The sequence below is a fragment of the Prionailurus bengalensis genome, chromosome D2 (genome assembly GCF_016509475.1).
Source record: "Prionailurus bengalensis isolate Pbe53 chromosome D2, Fcat_Pben_1.1_paternal_pri, whole genome shotgun sequence".
In the NCBI taxonomy this organism is placed as follows: Eukaryota; Metazoa; Chordata; class Mammalia; order Carnivora; family Felidae; genus Prionailurus; species Prionailurus bengalensis.
The window spans coordinates 22,994,483-23,007,527 of record NC_057351.1 but is presented as its reverse complement, the minus strand read 5'-3'; the positions used below and the strand labels follow the sequence as shown (position 1 = coordinate 23,007,527).

The window sequence follows — 13,045 nt, the reverse complement described above, 5'->3', positions numbered from 1 at the left end:
GAAAATTTGTTCTGTGTTCTAGTTGCAATAAGAAATAAAATTTAAATATGACAGTCTTCCAGATAATCATTTTTCTCCTCTGTTTTCAAGTAATGGTACCTCTCTTCTGAAAAGTTGAATTTCTAGTTAATTTGTCTTTTACACATATTTAAAACTGGGTGATGGCTTTCAGTTAACAAACTTCTTTATGATAGTTTGGCTATCATAAATATGATATTTATGGCTATCATAAGTAATGCTGCAATAAACACAGGGGTGCACATATCCCTGTGAATTAGTGTTTTTGTATTTTTTGGATAAATACCCTGCAGTGCAATTACTGGATCATAGGGTAGATATATTTTTAATTTTTTCAGGGACCTCCATACTATGTTCCAGTGGCTGCACCAGTTTACATTCCTCCAGATAGTGGATGAGGGTTCCTTTTTCTCTACATTCTCACCACTTGTTATTTCTTATATTTTTGATTTTAGCCATTTTGAGGTGATATCTCATTGTAGTTTTGATTTGCATTTCCCTGATGATGAGTGATGTTGAGCATCCTTTCATGTGTCAGTTGGCCATCTGGATGTTTTCTTTGGAGAAATGTCTGTTCATGTCTTCTGCCTGTTTTTAATGGGATTATTTGCTTTGGGGGTATTGAGTTGTATCAGTTCTTTATATATTTTAGATACTAACCTTTCATCAGATGTCATTTGTAAACATCTTCTCCCATTAGTATTTTGCCTTTTAGTTTCAGTTAGTTTTGTTGATTGTTTCATTTGTTGTGCAGAAACTTTATTTTGATGTAGTCCTAATAGTTCATTTTTGCTTTTATTTTTCTTGCCTCAGGACATATATTTAGAAAAATGTTGGTATGGCCAATGTCAGAGAGATGACTTCCTGTGCTCTCTTCAAGGATTCTTATGGTTTCAGGTGTCATATTTAGATCTTTAATCTATTTTCAGTTTATTTTTGTGTATGGTGAAAGTGGTCCAGTTTCACTCTCTTGCATGTGGCTGTCCAGTTTTCCAACACCATTTGTTGAAGAGACCGTCTTTTTCCCATTGTACATTCATTCCTCCTTTGTTGAAGATTAATTGGCCATACAATTGTGGGTTTGTTTCTGGGTTTTCTGTTCTATTCCATTGATCTATGTGTCTATGGTATGCCAGTACTATACTGTTTTTAAGTACTACTGCTTTGTAATATAACTTGAAACCTGCAATTGTGATACCTCCAGTTTTTTCTCTTTCAAGATTGCTTTATTTGAAATCTTTTGTGGTTCCATACAAATTTTAAGATTGTTTATTCTAGTTCTATAAAAAATGCTGTTGGTATTTTGATAGGGATTGCATTAAATCTGTAGATTTTTTGGGTATTACATACATTTTAACATTGTTGTTCTTCCAATCCATGAGTATGGAATGTCTTTCCATTTTTTTGTATCATCTTTCATTAGTGTGTTATAACATTCGGAGTATAGGTCTTTCAGCTCTTTGGTTAAGTTTATTCCTATATATTTTATTGTTTTTGGTAAAATTGTATATGGGATTGCTTTCTTAATTTCACTTCCCACTGCTTCATTATTAATGCACAGGAATGTAACAGATTTCTGCACATTGATTTTGTATCCTGTGACTTGACTGAATTCATTTATCAGTTCTTATAACTTTTTGGTGGTGTCTTTCAGATTTTCTATATATATAGTATCACATCATCTGCAAATAGTGGGTTTTACTTCTTCCTTACTAATTTGGATGTGTTTTATTTCTTTATGTTGTCTAATTGCTGTGACTAGGACTTCCAATACTATGTTGAATAAAAGTGGTGAGTGAACATCCTTGTCTTGTTCCTGACCTTAGGGGAAAAGCTCTCAGTTTTCACCATTGACTATGATATTGGCTGCGGGTTTTTCATATAAGGCCTTTATTATGTTGAGGTATGTTCCCTCTAGACTTACTTTGTTGAAGTAGGAATAGATATTGTACTTTGTCAAATACTTTTTCTGCATCTATTGAAATGATCATATGGTTTTTATCCTTTCTCTTATTGATGTGATGTATCACGTTGATTGTTTTATGAATATTGAACCACACTTGCATCCTGGGAATAAATCCCACTTGATTTTGGTGTATGATTTTTTAATGTATTATTGGATTCAGTCTGCTAATATTTTGTTAAGGATCTTTGCATCTTTATTCATGACCGATAGTGGTCTGCAGTTCTCTTTTTTTTTGGTGGTGCCTTTATCTGGTTTTGGTATCAGAGTGATTCGGGCCTCAGAGAATGAATTTGGAAGTTTTCCTTCCTCTTGTATTCTTTTGGTACAGTTTGAGGAAAATAGGTGTTAACATTTCTTTAAATGTTTGGTAAAATTTGCCTGTGAAGCCATCTATCTGGTCCTGGACTATTGTTTACTAATTACTGATTCAATTTTATTGCTGGTAATTGGTCTGTTCAAATTTTCTATTTTTTCCTATGGCAGGTTACATGTTTCTAGGCAATCCAACAAGGAGATAACCACCCAGCAGTGACCAGCCTGCCACATGCCTCACCCAGATAAGCTGAAAACCCAGTGCAACCAGGGGTAGCAGGGCCACTTCTTTATTCTAAGAGTTTTGGTCAACAGGATTGGCCACCAATCCTCAACACAATACCAACATTCCGGAACTGCCATAAGGACACATCTACCCAGCACTGGAAAAGAAAGAAAAAGGGTTAGAAGCTGAAACTCTATTGTAGGGAAAGCATTTGGTGGGTCGAATGTGCTGCTTATGGCGAGAACTTCCCAGAGAGTCACCAAAGGGCTGATCTTCCCCTCATATGTGTCTTGGTTTCTCCCAGTGACAGTCTAAAACCACTGTGGGGCTCGGAGCACTGGATGATCAGTTTTACGTGTGCATCCCAGACAAGCCAAAAATGAATTATCATGGGGGAGATCTCCTCTATGGGACTGACACTTCCCTCAGTTCTGAGTCATCTAAGAACACCTTCTGGTGGGAAGGAGCAAGTGTCCTTTGTCTTTGGAGCTAAGTGAATCAGTCTCTTATTCTAGCTAACAGGCTTAAGAAAAACTGTCCAAGAGCTGAACCAGAGTCTTATGATTAAAATGAGACTAGGTTCAGGGCCAGCTAAAGAAATTTAGAGCACAAAGAGAATAGGAAGTGAGAACAGGTCTCCATATCAGTTCTCCCAGGTTTTCTTTTCCCCAGTGAATAGTTATTCAGAGAAGCACAGAGGCAAAAATTACATTGGCATTAAACCAACTCTGTTTCCCAGAGGAGGAACTTACTGATCCTAAAAGGTCAAATAAGTGGTGCTGTGCAGACTTAATTTGGGGGTACAACTGTTCCTCTGAGGGTCCCCTCATAATCACCAAGATGATTCAGGCAGCCCAGGTCCAAGGAACCCAGAAGTGGACCATTCAAGTGGGTTGTTGGCTTCCCACAGGATGGAAATCAAACATGAACCAAGAGGAAGAACAGAGTTTAGACAGAGAGACATAGAGAGAACATATAAACAGAGGAGAACAGATACAGAGGATCTGGAAAACTCAGAAAGGAAAGGAGCATGAGTCCTATCTTTGCTTGAGTATTCTGGATTTTTTATGGAGGACAATGGTCTAGAATATGTATCTTCTTAGGCATCCAGGAATCGATAAAACAAGAATGAGTCAATTTACAAACTTTAAAAAATATCTACATCTTCCTCATTGTGCTTGGGCTTCAAGAGGAGGCAAAGAAAAGTAAAACAAAACAAAACGAAACAACTTGTTAGCCTCACTATCTTAACGTCTAGTGGAAGGAACAAACCAAGGGTGACTTTAAGACAAGAAAATAAAATGAAAAGTGAGCCATAATAAAGGAACAAGAACAGAGACAGGCCAAGGAAAGCCTATAGACACGAGGTCCAGAAATGGATGTTGGTGAGATTGGGCAAGAATGATGCCCCAGGTGGATGAATCGGCAACAGGATACTTGGGGACTGGTTCTATAAATATCAACTAATTCACACAATGGTGCCATGGATACAAGTCAGGGACTAGTTGGATCTAAGTGGGAAGTGGGCATTGGAAACATATTGTGGGAGACCTCAAATTTAATAATTAAATAAATATTTGCTGATTACAACATGCAAGATACTGCACAAGAGATCACAAATATTTTAGACCTTGGCTGGTCAAAGAGTGATAGGCTGAAGAGTTTGTTTTTACTAATATAGGGAATAAGGAACCCATGAAATTTTTTAGCAGTCAACTGACAAGATAAAATTGTGCTTTAAGGAAAGGCATTTTGTAGGAGGGTGAAGGACAGACAGGAGCAGAGAAAGGACTTAGAGGAGAGTTCAATGAAAATGTTTTTGAACTTTTCAGGAATGAGGCACCAGACTGCACTGGGTTCCTAGCAGTGTGCATGAAAAGAAAGGGGTGAATGCAACATATTATATATGGGGGACTACAAGAGGCCAGAATGAATAGAGGGTATGAGTTTTTGAAATAGATGACTGAAAGAGAAAGGCGGTGATTCTTAGGGCCTCCAATAGCACCTATGCCACCTTTGTGTGACCAGGCAACCTCTGTGAGTAGAGGATGTGTTAAAAGGTTTAAGGCTGATACAGCCCTGCCTCTAAGTGCACTACTTGTGAATACAGTAGTTTTACCTCCTGTTCAACCCTCAGCCATGTCCTGTTGTTCAGAGTACAGTCTGTAAGAACCATACGTGGCACTCTCATTACACCAATAAAAATGGAAGCATCAGAAGATGATGCTGGTTTTAAGAAGGCAACGTGATGAGTTTGATTTCAATGGTTGAGTTTAAAGTGGAATATGCATATCAAGGAAGAAATGCTTAGAAGGTAATTAGAAATGGTAGACTCAGAAAGGTCAAGTTTTAAAATGTTGCTTTAGGAGTCACTCCAAGTGTGAGGATGGATCAAACTGCATAGAGCCAGAGCATGAGGACAAGAGCTGTGAATGGGGGATGGAAGAGGTGATGGAGAAGTAGAAATAGGAAGCAGCAGCTCCACAAAAATCAAGAATTGTGAGATTTGGAGGGGCGGGGGAGGGAGCAAATGTTTTCAACGCAACAAATGGTTAATTATCCTTCTGTGTGAATGGGTTCCAATAAATAAGAACAGCAACAAAATGCTTTGCTATAGTTAACAAGATAACATCCCACATTTTCCTTATTTCTTTTCAAGAGTAGAGAAATCCCAAAGCTAACACTTATTGGGAATGGTAATCATCTTAATGTTTGTAATTTAATATTAAATTATTGTATTTTTATTTTTAAAAATCTAATTCAGACATACAATAATGTACTTTATTACCTATCTTTTTGTAACCCAGGGTTAGCAAATTAAACTAGGTCATTCTATTAGATTATATACTCAATAAGAAAAAAATACTTTTATTACCTAATATAATATCTTGCAGCTAGTAGGCCCTCAGATACTTGTAAATTGAGTTATATGCACTCAGTTTTTGGATAGGACAGCATTTTAGTCTGTAACATATGACTATATATTTGTTAAATGTTTGTTGGTTATGTTTTTTATTATTGGCAGTAAAGTATAATTATTCTTGTACTGTCAACTCCATTAGATTGTAAATTTATCAGGGACAGTCATTCAATCTTTTACTTCTTTTTAGAATTCTGCAGATCCTAGTCATGTCAACATAGGTTGTTAATCAACTGCCTGAATTCATCTCTATCATCTGATGCCATTATAGGTGAAGGAGCATGATGAACAGTAGGACTTGGACTTGGAGGGCTCATGAGGCTTTGACTACTAATTTTGTGACTTACAGCAAGTCATTTGAACCTAGGTTTGAGTTCATGTTAAATATCATTATGATATTTTAACAAAGATTGCTGTCATTATTAACAAATAAAAATATGCATGAAAAGTACATTGTACATTCAATAAATTTTATTAGATGTGAAAATGTTCACACAGACATTAGAAGAAAATAGGTCACACAAGAGCTGTCTGAAAGAGACTACAACAATCTTAAACCTTTTTTACAATAATAACTCTAGCTAAGATGCTCAATATTAGTGTCTTTTTGCTAAAACTCGACAGCTTACGATAATCATCTTGTAGGAGGGCTTGCCTCTGGTTTTGTTGTTGTTTTCTTTTGTTTTAAATTGAATTCCTGAACCTATTTTAAACTATAACTCTTTTTTTGTTTGTTTATATGCTGCCTTGCACTTGAAAGAATATAAGGTGGTAAAAAATCTTTAATCTTTCAACACATATATTCTGACTTATAAAAATTAAAGATACAATAGAAAATTCATGAATAGCCTAATAAAAATGTGGATATATAATTTGGTTTTCTCTGTAAAATTACATCTCTGACTAGAAAAATATGTAAGCTAAACTTCATTGTAACTCATTTTACTCCACCACCTGGTGGATTTTAGCAATTATTCCAGAAGCAATAAAACTGTAAGCCTAATATTATTTGCCAGATAATCTTGTCTCTGAATTTTTTCTCTAACTCACCTAAAATTTCCACATTGTATATATGTCTTTCTTCTAGAATTAAGCTTTCGGGGCATCTTTCTACACATCACCGGTAGTATTCTCAAAAGATTCTTAATAAATGTTCATTAAAAGAAGGACAACACAATTCATCAAACATGACTAAAGAGGGGTTTCACAGTCCTAGAGAACATAGACTAGTCTGCAATTTCCACACTCTGAAAGGCTCTCTTCAAGCATGAAAATAAATGTACTAAGAAGCAGCGCTGTGTTGAGTGATGTCAGAGCCTAAGGCAAAAGGAAAACTCAGTAGCTCTGATGCTGTCTCTATGTAAAATTTTGATCCATTATGGGCTTTTTGTATTAACTTTCAATTTTTAAAAAATGCCTTCAACTAAAGTTCATCTTGACTACTAAATTTTGGCATCCCTAAATTTTGTGCCCAAAGAGACTGCCTCACTCACCTCACTACAGTCCAGGCCATCCTAAGGAGCCAATGTAAGAAATAGAAAAATATATATTTTTTTAAAATAATAGATGAAAGAAGGATAAGTCAAAACCTTTGGCAAATGTGATTAAAAGAAAAAATAACTATATGTCACATTATATGGAAATACATTTGGAAATTATAAGACAATGGGTGATTTCCTAGAATATAGAAGTTGTCAAATTTGAGCAGAGGTGAAAAAGGCAATGGAACTGACCAAATTAAACTGGAAGTCTACTTTTTAAAAAGTCACCATGCCCGCACAGTTGTACACTTGAAGTTCTACCTAACAATCAGGAAGACATAAATTCTGTTAGTCTAATAATTACAGACTGTAGACAATTTATTTTTAAGCAGTCAGCATAGTCCACACAGAAAAACCTAAACTAGAGCAAAATGGAAATTATAAACCAAAATCATTAATGAATTCAGATGCAAATATTTTAATTAAAATATTATCTTAGAAAGTTGTGTCCAACAGTGTACTCAAAGAAAAATAAGCTGTGACCAAATAAGGTTAATTTCAGAGATGCAAGGATGGATCATCATTAACAACTGCAGCATATTTTTTATGTCAAATTAAATGATTAAAATGGTATAATTATATAAGTAAATAATGAGCAAGCATTTGCTGGAATTCAGCAGCAAAACTCTTAGTAAAACATGAATAGAAAAAAAAAAAACTTAAACACAAAAATAATTGGTTGCCAAAACATCAGATTGAATGGTGAAAAACTGAAGTCATTCTTATGAAACCAGAAACTAAAAAGGGATCTTGGTTAGTAACATTATTGTAATTCAACACTCTACAGAGAACCTAACTAATATAATAAGAAACTAAATATGTGTCTTAAATATTGAAAATGAAGAAGTAAAAAATCTTTATTTGAAGATTACAGGGTTGCATACCTAAGAAACCTGACATTGTACTAACATGGTTTGAGTTAATAAGAAATTTGATAAGATGGTTACATAACATAAATATATAAAGGCCAATGGCTTTTCTCTATATTAGAAACTAATCAGAAATGGAAATGGTAGAAACTTGATTAAACTATACTTGGTTATAAATATAATAAGAAAGATATAGACCTAAAGAAGTTATAAACTTTATCAAAAGTTTAATAAAAAGGCTTAATAAAGGAGATTCACTGGCAAATTACAAATTAAAAAATTAAATCCTTCCCACATCATAAATGTAATGTGATGACAATTTTGAATCTCAATTGTATCATTCTGGAAACTTACAAAATAATTTTTTAAAATTATGCAAGAATACATACATCTTCAAGAAGAAAAATAGTGAGTGAAACCTTTCCAAATTAGGTCACTGGAAAAGAAAGGATATTAAAAATATAATAATGTACAATATATATAAGTTTTCAGAAATTCAAAAATACATATATATATATATATATACACACACACATATATACATACATATACATTTATACACATACATGTGTACATATATAAGTTTGGATTCTCTATTCTGTTCTACTATTCTGGCCATCCTTGCATTTATTCATGTGTATATACATACACATGTGATAGTGACAGTCCATTTTCGATGGAAAGAGAGGACAGTTTATTTAGTAAATGAAGCTGGCATAACTGATGGTTCATGTCTAGAAGAAGATAAAATTAGATCCTCCTTTCAAATATACCAAATATATCTATCAAAAATTCATTTTAGCGATGTTAAAGACATAACTGTAGTAAAATAAAACTTTTTTTTAATTTATTTTTTTAACGTTTGTTTACTTTTGAGACAGAGAGAGACAGAGCATGAACAGGGGAGGGGCAGAGAGAGAGGGAGACACAGAATCTGAAAGGGGCTCCAGGCTCTGAGCTGTCAGCACAGAGCCCGACGCGGGGCTCAAACCAACAGACCGTGAGATCATGACCTGGGCCGAAGTCGGACGCTTAACCGACTGAGCCACCCAGGCACCCCGTAAAATAAAACTTTATATGTTAGAAAAATATTAAAGTTTACTTGCATAATCTTAAAGAGCTGAAGAGAGGAGAAGCAGGACTTTTAAAATAAGAGAGGAAACTCAAAGACCACTAGTAAAAAGAAAGACAAGCCCAAATGTCTGTCAATATCTCCAAACCCACAGCCACTATTCCCAGAGGTTCTAAATGTTTTATAAATAATACTACTGCATATTAACATTTTGAAGAACATTAGTACTATCTTCTCAACAATATTTTAAAAAGTAATATTTTTGGCATCCTCCCCATGGTTCTGCTCAGGTTTTCCCATGGTATGTGCTAAAAATGGTTTCAATAAATATCTCTTGAGTGATACAGAAATTGCAAGACCCTGATCATCTTGCTGCTCAAGTTGAGCCCCAAGAGTTTCTCTCTAACCTGTTGATGATGCAGTGAAGTCTGCTTTCAAGGTCTGTAGGGAGATCACCTAATGTAGAGAGAATTGTCTATGGCCTCCTCCTGGACATGTTGAAGATCTCCAAGACAAGATCTCCAAGTGTAGATCTCCAACACTACCTTTCCATCCAAGATTATGTAAGTGCCCTTACTTCAGTAAGTAAGATAAAGTCTCGAAGGCACTGAGTAAATGTCATCCATTAGGAATGGGGTAACACTCAGAGACATAATTCAGAAGAAGCAATTGGGCAATAATCATTTATGTTTTCTTTTAGGTCTCCAATGTGAGTTGAAGTATAGTCCTTTTATGTATATACTACTTAAATGATTATATTTCCTAAACAGTATTTTTTTTTAAGATACTAAGAAAGTCAGTTTATGTATGAACAAGCTACTGATAAAAGACTACTGATTACAGTCTAAGTATTCATTTATAAACTCATTTATGATTTAATTTATAAATATTTATAAACACCTTTCATTTTCAGATCTATACATCGCAAACATTTTCAGATTTTTGTCATTTTTGTCTAGTCTTATGAATTTACACAGGTATTTCCAAAACATTTAGTCTTATCTTCTAGAGGGAGGCATTTACTCCCATGTTACTAAAGAAACTGGAATGTCGAATTCAAAAAGTTGGCAAAAATAGTTTATGCATTGTTTACAGAAAAAAAAAAAAATCCTGGACCTGCATCTCATGCCTGCTTGTTCACAGTATCTCAATAGATTTTGGTTTATGATAAGTACCTTCCTTGGAGTATGTGAGACCACCTGTGATTTTAATTAGTTATCATGTTTTACTGAGTGCCTACTATGTGATCAGGATAATTGTTTTTATTCTAGGTACTGACAACACATAAGTCTGGAAACCTCAAACTACTGGAAGCTTATGCTTTATTTTTGATCGACTTGGCGAAAAAGGAAATATTTCACTACTGTTTGGCTCAGATGACTTAGATGGTCTACTGGCTAAGTCAATTTGGATACAGAATATATTAGAAATGACACCATAAGGGACTAGGTCTTGGGGGATCAACTCTGGAAAGAATCTGAGCTGAGCTGCTTTTCAGTATCTAACTGAAAAGCAGTAGCCTTGGGAACAGACTCAGAGAGGTCTTTGCCATCTTTTCCATCTGCCCCCTAAAACACATTGTGGGCACCAGTGGACTGCAGGCAGGCCTTGTCACTCTAATGAATGCTAGCTGGATGGATCAGCTGGCTTCTCTGTGACCTACAGGAACTCTGCTTTCATTAGAATGGAAAATGGCATTCCTACCAAGCAGCATATCATATGCCTGTTCCTTTCAGTACAGGCTAAGTGAGTACAGCTAAGTGAGTCCAAATTCCATCTAGATTTCTTCAGTTTGTTACTAACTAAAAGAGTGAGCATTTTCTGAATTGCTTATTACAGGGAATACCTGCTCCTCCAGGAAATTAACAAATGTGCCCACTGACAGGTGCTAACATGGCAGATAATCATCTAAGGTCTATAACTAACTCATTCATCTGACCCAATCAAAAAAAAAAAAAAAAAGGTGATTTTCTTTTCATGGAGTATTGCACTTCTTTGCATCTTTAAAAACGATTTGTTTTTGTTTTTTTTTTAAGTGCAGATTCATTAGCCCCAAATTTAGCAGTCTTCTTGGAAAGGACATATCTACGTGGATAAACAAGTATATGCAGTGTACAATGCCAAATGAGCATTTTCTTAAGTAAGTTTTTGTATATATTTAAGTAACACAATTTAATTGGGAAATTTCCTCTGCCACTTTTGAAACTGTATTACTTACATTAGAGGTCACAAGGGAGTAACTAGCTTAGTAATCAGTTTATCACATTAAAATGTGTTTTTAATATATGCTAATTTCAAAAGGCTCATAGGAGAGCCAGCATGCTTTAGCGGTCTGCATACAGTATTCAGAAGAATCTTGATTGGGAACAACTTGTATATATCTCTGAAGCCAGGCACTAAATTATTGACTCCGTGTTTCCTCATTTATAAAATAGCAGCTAATACTTATCTTCTGAACACAAAAAAATGTTATTTAGACTAATAAGAGAGTTGAGCATAGCAACGTTAATTATAACATTATTATGCACCTTCAGTCTTAAAAAAAAAAACAACTGAAGACAAACTTCATAGAACAACATGATGGACTCAGTGCATGAAGATTTAAACTTTTTTTTTTTTTAGCAATATCTGGCAAAGCAGATATGTCCTTAATTAAAATCATAGCATACTAAGCTTATGAGTAATTAAAGTTACCTAAAACCCATTTATTATTGAGAGTTGGTGTTGGGATGGGTCTAAAGATAAACCTTTTCTTTTTTTAATTTTTTTTTCTTTTAACACAGGAAACCACTGGGACCCAAGGAAGTTAAATAACTTTCCTAACGACAAGCTGATGCTGTGCAACTAAGCCATAAGCACAAGGTCGAGTTTCCAGCGCCCCTCCTTTGTCCTATCATGTGTTTCTTTATTTAGAGAAGTGATAAAATAACCAGGGAGACACCAAGCCCTGGCCTTCAAATATTAATCTACCAACAATGAAGAGTTATTATGCCATGACCTTTGAACAGTAAGAACAGTGATCATTGCAAAAAAATCAGTAGCACTTTCCAAAAACGGACTGGCCCCTTTTAGATTCCAAGATCCCCTTTCAAGTGCAGAGAAGCGAAGAGAAGCGCGCCGTCGTGAGGTCGCGGGGACCCGAAAACGTCCAAGGGAGTTATTTCTACAGTTTCTACCCGAGGGCACTTCGCGCGGTCTGCGGCAGGGCTCGGGGGCGCGGGGCGGTGCCTCCGTGATCCCCGCCTGTCTCTGGGACCCCGACGCCGCCCTAGGCCCGCTCTCAACCCGACCTCATCCCGTGCCGCGCTCCCAACCCGGGCTCTGGGGGCCGACCTCAGCCGCGGACCCTGCGGGCCCGGGGCGTGCACTCGGGGGGTCGCGGGTGCGAGGAAGGAACGGCGTACCTCTAACTCCGGTGTGGTTCCCGCCGGGGTCGTCGCCGCGGGGGTCGTTCCCCCGGGAGTAGTCCCCACAGACATCGTCATTAACTCGCCGCGGAGTTGCGGCCTTTCGTCGCCTAGGCAACCGGGGCGGGGCCGGGGTCTGGGTCTGGGGAACAGATTCATCTGCGAAGCGGCTTCCGGGTCGGCAAGAGGGCCCCTCTGGGAAAAGGCAGGGGCGGGGCCGGGGCGGCCGGAGACCCGGGTCCCGGCTGCTGCGGGCAGCTCTGCGAAGTCCCCTCACAGCAGAGCTTTGAATCATCGGGTAGAGAGACAGGCTCCTTCCTTTTAGTAAGAGTGAAAGCAAGGGGGGGGGGGGGGGGGGGGAGGCAATTTAAATGGCAGTATCTAATGCTAACATAGCCAGTTCTCAGTAAATACTGAAATGAGACATATTATTGGAACTTGGTCATTGATTGGTATTGAGATTTTACTGTATTGGTATTGAGAAATTACTGTAATTTTAAGGTGTTATTGTCACGTTTAGAAGGAGAAAGAAGTGTCGTATTAGAGATACATATTGAAAGATTTAGTGTTGATGGGATGATAGAATGTATGCATTTACTCCAAAATAATGAGGGAGGAGGGGTTTGCGTCATTGAGTGAAAGTAGAGTAGATGAATCAAGACTGGGTACGTGGAGGAGGGTGCTCATTACACTACTTTTTCTATTTCGGATACA

General features: G+C 36.7%; 1 protein-coding gene across 2 annotated transcripts in view; it reads right to left on the bottom strand.

Moving 5' to 3' along the window:
• CABCOCO1 (ciliary associated calcium binding coiled-coil 1) overlaps nucleotides 1-12,649 on the bottom strand; it is a 119,108-nt gene extending 106,459 nt beyond the window's left edge. The window contains exon 1 of one of the 2 annotated variants that reach the window (XM_043596432.1): nucleotides 12,329-12,649. In XM_043596432.1, the coding sequence (XP_043452367.1) occupies nucleotides 12,329-12,626 (298 nt within the window). In that variant the 5' untranslated portion in view covers nucleotides 12,627-12,649. The remainder of the gene's footprint in view (nucleotides 1-12,328) is intronic. The other variant, XM_043596431.1, reaches the window with a different exon arrangement.
• Nucleotides 12,650-13,045: the final 396 nt, after the last annotated feature.